Source organism: Lipotes vexillifer, unplaced genomic scaffold, assembly GCF_000442215.2.
Source record: "Lipotes vexillifer unplaced genomic scaffold, Lipotes_vexillifer_v1.1 scaffold253, whole genome shotgun sequence".
NCBI classification, from domain to species: domain Eukaryota; kingdom Metazoa; phylum Chordata; class Mammalia; order Artiodactyla; family Lipotidae; genus Lipotes; species Lipotes vexillifer.
Window position 1 is genome coordinate 3,377,130 of NW_006780322.1, and position 7,601 is coordinate 3,384,730.

The 7,601-nt window shown below is 35.3% G+C and overlaps 1 protein-coding gene across 3 annotated transcripts in view; it reads left to right on the forward strand.

Annotated features, from left to right (window-relative positions):
* TIA1 (TIA1 cytotoxic granule associated RNA binding protein) overlaps positions 1–4,434 on the forward strand; it is a 29,509-nt gene extending 25,075 nt beyond the window's left edge. Inside the window, exons 12-14 of one of the 3 annotated variants that reach the window (XM_007453407.1) lie at positions 179–324; positions 1,257–1,367; positions 1,856–2,402. In XM_007453407.1, the coding sequence (XP_007453469.1) occupies positions 179–324; positions 1,257–1,367; positions 1,856–1,865 (267 nt within the window). In that variant the 3' untranslated portion in view covers positions 1,866–2,402. Of the gene's footprint in view, positions 1–178; positions 325–1,256 lie in introns of all 3 variants that reach the window. The other 2 variants (XM_007453406.1, XM_007453408.1) reach the window with 2 other exon arrangements.
* The last annotated feature ends 3,167 nt before the right edge of the window (positions 4,435–7,601 follow it).

Here is a 7,601-nt window from a genome sequence, read left to right on the forward strand (position 1 = left end):
AGCCTGCATTGGCAGGCGGATTCTCAACCACTGCGCCACCAGGGAAGCCCTATCCTTTAGTTTTAATTGTAATGACGGCCCTATGTGTTATGGCTATGTATTTGTGGTATATTAGGACTGTATATGCCCCTATAACTTTAAATAATATTAAATTATCTGTTACAATTTTACTTAATAGCAGAATCAAATTGGATATCCACAAGCTTATGGCCAGTGGGGCCAGTGGTATGGGAATGCACAACAAATTGGCCAATATATGCCTAATGGTTGGCAAGTACCTGCATATGGAATGTATGGCCAGCCATGGAACCAGCAGGGATTTAAGTAAGCATACTTGTTCTTTTCCTTTATTATTAGCCTTTGAAAATGTCAAGAACTTGGGAAGAGATTTTAAGTAATTAGTAGGTAATGTGCCTTCTTTCTAAAGCATAGCCTTTGAAAGACTTAGGTTTTTACTTTGTAGTTTTAAGTGTATATCTAAAATTTTGCCTAGAAATGTGTTGTCTTGATTAATAACCAGCATTATGAGAATTTTGGTAATGCTTGGCAATGAATCAACAAATATTTAAGTAAGGAAATAAGAACTTAATAGTTGCTAGGCTTATTGGATACAGTTATTTTGATCCTAGTTGCTTTATTCATTATGCTTTTTTTTTGTGCAAGAGGGTTTATTCATACATTGTTATATGAAAGCTTCTTTATACATCCTGAATTACAATTTTACTTAAATCTCTGAAAAACAAACTGGAAATTAAAACGCTTTGCCATTTTTATTAAAAAGAATCTTGTAATGTTGAGAAAATTTATGAGTTTACATATACTAATAATTATCTTAATTTCTTCTTTGAGTAATATATATGCAAGTCCGTATCATACCAAATGATCACGTTTCCTTCAGGTAGTGGCTTGTTCAACATATGTCAAACCCCAGATGGACAGTTTTCTGAGATTAGAGATGAGTTTTTCTGAGTTCAAGGGAATAAATGTTTATAGATAAAGGATATTTTCTTAGCTATAATTAAACTAACAGAATTAAGCTGTACAAATTAAAGCTACAAGGATGCTTGTTTTTAAAAGAAAAAACCTTTTGCCTTTGCTTTCTCTGGCATAACAATTATTCTTATATTTGGGCTTAAGAAAAAGGATATTTCCCACGTATGTGTTATTTATTCTTGGCATTATTTATTCTTGGCATTACATTTTATTTTAACCAGTGGATTTCCCCTCCCCTCTGCTTCTTTCACATTCTCCACCAGTCAGACACAGTCTTCTGCACCGTGGATGGGACCAAATTATGGGGTGCAGCCGCCTCCAGGACAGAATGGCAGCATGATGCCTAATCAGCCTGCAGGGTATCGAGTCGCAGGGTATGAAACCCAGTGAAAAAGGACTCCAGAATCTAAAGCCAGTGGCTTAAGGCTACAGGGAGTGTAGTAAAGCCGTTGTTTACTTAAAGATTTATCAAATCAGTCAGTGCAAATGTCAGATACAATGTATTTATTTAAAAGATTCATTTTTTAATCATGAAATTACTTAACCATCCGCATTGTTTTAAAAAGAAACAATATGCTGGATGTCTGCCAATTTTTGCCTTCATTACCTTTTTTGATAAAGTTTCTCAAATCCTTGTTTCAAATACAAATGCAGGGATTGCTGCCACTTTTTTAAAATTGAGGCAGAAAATTGCACAATGTTGAACTTTTTTCCACTGAAGTAGTGTGCAGTTCTAGTTTGCATTCCTGATATGATTTAAAACATGTAATATAAAGATGTAAAAAAAAGAAAAAAGGAAAACCAAAACTGTGCAGTCTAGAAGTTCTTTGTAATCTTCAGCTTATGCACAATTCTATTTTAGGTTTTTTTGAAATAGGCATTGTTTGAGCTGTCCCATCTCCACTGTTTTCCCTTTGGGGTTTTTAAATGTAAGTTATTAGTTTACATCATTTTTGTATCTACATTTTTTTCACAAATTTGTCTTGCCTTATTAAAGTTCTATAAAATATACTTAAATGGAAAAAAAATGATCTTTAGATTGAAAACTTTTCTCAGATGGATTGATAATTGCATTCATCTTGTGTTTTATATGAGAAGGTGCCTCAAGAATTCCCTGTTGAATTTGTTTAAAAGGGTTTTTATCTTCTGTGATAAACTTTGCTGTGTACCAGGAAATATAAAAACAAAAACTTGTTACTAAAGAAAATCTCTGAAATGTGATAAGTTCTTATGAACCCATGTTAATTTCATGTGTCCACTTCTACATTTACATTTATCATTTCATTATGTAAAATGTTTTAGCAATTTAATATTTTGCACAGTTAGCAAACTTTGTATGTCATTTCCTCCTTAAAGGCATCATGCAGAGTTGACAGGAGATTTATAAGGTTTTGTTTGCATGTGAATATCAAATACACACTTTGGTAGTCTTTGAATACAAAGTCATCTGCTCTTGTTTTTCAAGAACTTTGAGACACAAAGTTGTATGTAAAGAAATATATTACTTTGCCATATCCTAGTTATATTTACTCAAAAAGAGTAAATCAACTTGATTTTAATATGTACAAATGATAGCTGTGAAACTGTAGAATATCCTTATGTCAGGCTTGGGGTTTCTTGTGAACTCCAAAATTAGCCTGAATGACCAGCCAGGCAAAGCATTTTTTAAATGTTCAGAGGCCAAAAGATAAACAAACAAAAAACCGTGAAATCCTACCTCCTTAAACAGCCTTCAAAGAGGAGAATCCTCAGTGCAATCATTACTTTGATTCTTTTGGTACCTGTTTTCCTGGAGTTCCCAATTTTATTATTTTGGGGTGGCTCCGAGCATTAAGAGGTTTAATCTTTGATGGCATTGTTCTAGTTTTGAAATTTCTAGTATATTTCAGTCTCTTAGAAGAATTGTGGGAGATTTTGTTTTGTTTTGTTTTCAGCAAAAGTCACAAACTCTCCTCTTCTTTGACTCACAAAGGGGAAGGGTCCCCAGTATACATATTTGGATGCTTGGTTGTTTTTAAGACCAGAGAGCTCCTGGTGTTTTATTGAGGAACAGAAAAGGCCCATGGAATCCTAAGAGTTTCCTGGTCTGTATCCTCCAGGTAGGAGCAGATGACTCTAAGCTGGTCTCTAAGCCAATACTCCTGTAAACCAGAGTCCAGGAAAGACAGCTCATAAATGTATAATTCTCTGGAGCTCAATTCTATGCAGTTGTACTGATGTTTCATCAAGTCACTGTGTATTTTCTAAGTGTTGATACATTAAAAGTTGCTTTATCGAAGATGAGTAAATTTTTTAAACACTTGGAAATTTTATTTCCTTCTTAATTAACCTACAGATCAGGGCATGCAACCAAAAGCAGCTTAAATACTCAAAACATAAAATAACAGGATGTTGTTTTTAGATTCTTCTGGTTTATGTTCCTATTTTAGGACCCTCACTTTTCTCTTATTCAAAAGTATTTTATGTCCTATACATCTGTGGATTGCAGGGTAAATTATTTGGGCATAAATATTCCAAGCAAAAGTATAGTTTTTCTTTCTTCTTGACTATCTCAAGAAATAACACTTTTTATTAGCCAATATTTTCTTATTGTACAATTCTAAAATGTACATTGACTACTTTTTGAGAAGAAAGTAGCATTACTCAAAGGCTTATTACTACTGAACAAATTTGCAATTCAGGAACATTGCTAACTTTGCTTTAAATCTTACTCTCAGTGTTAAATCGTTTAAAAAATTTACAGTCTAAAAATCATACTGGTATTAGTATCAGGTAAGGAAATTAAAGTTTTTTAAATGGATTCATTCTCTGCAATATGCATTCAGATTTTACTTTAAAATACATCTGGTACTGTAAAGAACCTAAAGTGGTTCACACTTAATGGGTCATTAATCCAGTATTCTTTGCCCTGACTGTTTGGATATTAAAGTTCCTTTATGTTTTCTATAACCTTTGGGATCTTCTTGCAGTGATTATTGTGTGTGAGAGATTTTTTTTTCTTTTTGGTGTAGTCATATTGTTATATTCACTCAGGTATTTGTTAGATTTCTTTTTAATCTTATTTCAGAAACCATGGTTTGCATTGGGTTACTGTTTGATACCACAAAGAATTGCTGTAGATTTAACTCACTATGAAATCAGGATCTCATTTTCCTTGTTAATATTCTCTCCCTGTTGAAAATGAGATTCACATTCTAGTTTCATTCTTCTGTTTTGTTCCTGTGCTTACTCAGCTTCCTTTTGTATGTGTTAGAGTTCTCTTACTTTTGAGAAGGCGGTTGATAAGGACTAGTTTGCATCACAAAGAGAGTTAAGTTTACCAAGAGCTACAGGGTGCTCTTGAGGTTACAGTTGAATTGGAAAAATAAAATGTGTTTGTAGGAAATAAAGAACAAACCCTTTCAATGAAAGAGTGATGATTTCTAAAAACAAAATCTTTTTGTAGGGGGTTATTATGTTTTTTCCAGTCACTGCATTTGACTATTTAGAACTTGAAGGACATACCTCCAAAACAACAAATTTTAATTTACGAGCCTTGATAAAATGTATGTGAATGTTTCTGAGTTGAATAGGACTTTACACTATGGTCTCTAAAGTTGAAGGCTGAAGTTATTCTGATAGTAATTCACCTAAAAAAGGGAAAAGTAGATTTCTGACTCAGGGTTAATAAGCTCGGGTGAGAGGCTGTGTAGAAAATAGTTATTAAGCAGTTTTATATACTAGATAAGTGAGATCCCTAGCTCCTTATTTGTGTTCAGCTCTAGAAAACCAACAGCCACACTTAAACACACCAGGCAAGATTTGGAGGCTCCTACTGTGGAAAAACTAAGCAACTCTTGAGTAAAAAGACAGATGCTGACATTTGAGGGTCCCCGCCAAAAAGTGACTGGCCAAGAGTCCCCTTACGGTGGAGTGTACCAATCAGTAAGCCCTGCCCACGTACACAGACCTTCCCAACAGGTTTTTAGTGCTTCACTTCTAAATAAAGACAGCCAAAGATCACCAGAAATTGAGAAAAACCTTGATTGTAAAAGGTAGAGCTAAATAAAAGCAACTCTCAAGAATCAGAAAACTTCAACAACTATCATATCCTCAAATAAGATACTGTACTCAAGAAATTAGAACAGGATACTAATAAAATGTCACAACAAGAAATTAGAATACGAATAAATTCAGTGAGAATATTAAAAGACGAGATGTTCTATAACAAATCAAAAGTGTAGGGGAAAAAATAAATATGGATCAATTCAGGAGGTTTAATATTAAATCAATAGGAGTTCCAGGAAGAAAACAGAAAATAGAGGATTGAGTAGAATTTATTAAATAAAGGAAAATTTCCCTGATGAAATTTTGAGTTTCAAGATTAAAAAAAAGCTAATGTTGAATTTGCACAATAAATATAAAAAACCCATACGAAGCCATACCGCTATGAAATTTTAGGATGCCAGACCTATAAAGAGAATATTCAAAAATTTACCAGGTAGAAAAAGGATAGAGGAAAATACCCAACAGCAACATTGGAACCTAGTGATCAATGGGGTGCTGTCTTCAAAAGTTTGAATGAATTACATCTTGGGTGACAATAGAATAAAGACATTTTTAGACATGCAAGTTCTCAAAAGATTTTCTTCCTGTTCACTGATTCTCAGTTACTGGATAAACTCCATCAAAATAAGAGTAAGTCAAAGAAAAAATATGATGTAGCGTCTAGAAACAGGATCAAACACGAGTGAGATAACGGGAAGTCCCAGGATTGCAGCTGTTAAGCGACCTGGCAGCCAAATCCAGACTGATGGTCAGAGGGCTAGACTTAAGGTTATCTGAGACGCCAGCCTGTGTATTGTGAGATGTTTTATGGAACTATGGAGCATGTGAAAAGACTAAATACTGGAAGAAAAGCAAATGGAAAGAGACAGTTGTCAGGGAAAGCATTCTATAAGAAAGGAAACATTCCCTGAGCCAAGTACATGCATCAAGATAATATTTCATGTTTTCCTGAATTATATTCACAAATATTTGTATCAATACTATTCCACTGCATTGGTTTTCTTTGGCAATTCCAATTGTGTGTTGGATTTCCTCTGCCTGACATCGGTTTCTATCATTTGTTCTTAATTATTTTTACCTTTTTGTTGGCTTTTTCCATTTCTAATCTCCGTTCCTTAATATGCTTCCTGTGGTATCCAGACTCACTTATGTTCCTTTTAATGTAATCTTCATTTCTGAAAAAAAATTTTTTTGTTTTCTAAATTCCACCAATTTTTGTTTGACTTCAGGGATGTCTCTTCCCTGAATTCTTGTTTTTCTTAGCTGCATTTACTTCATTAGATTTTTAAAATTCATATTGGAATGTCTATATTATTTTCAATTGCTTTGTGGGAACATTTTTCCTGTGAGTCTTCTCCAGGGAAACTCTAGGTAAGTTTTGCTGTCTTATTTTTAATTACAGTATCTTGGTACAAATGCTGTGCTTATTCCTATTTGTTCATATTTGAAACAGTTGGTTTTTCCTAGACCAAGTACCAGCAGGAGGATGAAGGGGAAAGACCTTGTCAAGGTTTCTCACCTCCCTCTGTGGCTACAATGAATTGTCTCCTTAAAAGTGTAGCCATGGGTCTTCTCTGGGATGTGATCTTGTCCAGAAGTTCTGTGCCAGCTCTGAGCTCCCTTGGTTCCTTCATCTGCTACATTAAGGGACCTAACTCATGTCTTCAATGAGATCCCCTAACTTGCTTTCTGACATCACCTCTGGACCCCTTAGGCACTTCACACACCTTCCCTCCCTGCCTCTCCCACACTCATATGCTTGTTCAGTCCTCCCCACAGCAGGCTCCACTCAGGGTTTGGCTCTCAGAGTGAATATTTGCGAGTGATTTCTGAGGTCTGCCACTACCAGCCCCCTCCTCACTCCCTGTCCTTCCCCCATGGCACTCAGTTGGCCTCCCATCCAGTACTACACTTCCACTCAATGTGGAATGTATAAGTTTTCTTTGCATCCCTAGTTTCACTTAAGATAACTGTTTGTGGGAGTCAGTTGGTCATATGTTTTCCTTGTCGCTCCCTGTGGTTTCCAGAAGTGGAAAGATCCAGAGCCAGGCTGCTAACATTTCTTCCAGAATCAGAGACCAAAGGAATCTTTTAACAGATGTAAATCTGATCATGACACTCCCCCGCTTGAAAGTCTTTGTTTCAAATTGTATTTAGCAGTAATCTAACATCTTTAAGGTGGCCTGCAGAGCCTTCTACAAATGCAATCTGTGCTTACCCAACTTCACAGCAAGCCATTCTCCAGTCTCCCATAAGCCCTTCCACGCCACACTCATCTTTCAGTTTCCTGAATAAGTAAACACTTTTTATCAGTTAAGGTCCAGTCAAGGAGACAGAAGCCAACACTAAAATTTGAAAAGGGAAATTTTAATGTGAATAGTTGTTAAATAATAAAAAGTGGTTAACTACTAAAAGGGATCCAGAAAATGCAGGTGCAAAAAAAAGCAGCTACTATTTATGGACGGATCGGACAATGCAGAAACTAAGGGTTTAGGAGAGCACTGAGTTTCTCACCTCTTCAAAGTGGGCTTGATTATCATAGGAGCGTGCCACCTGCTGAA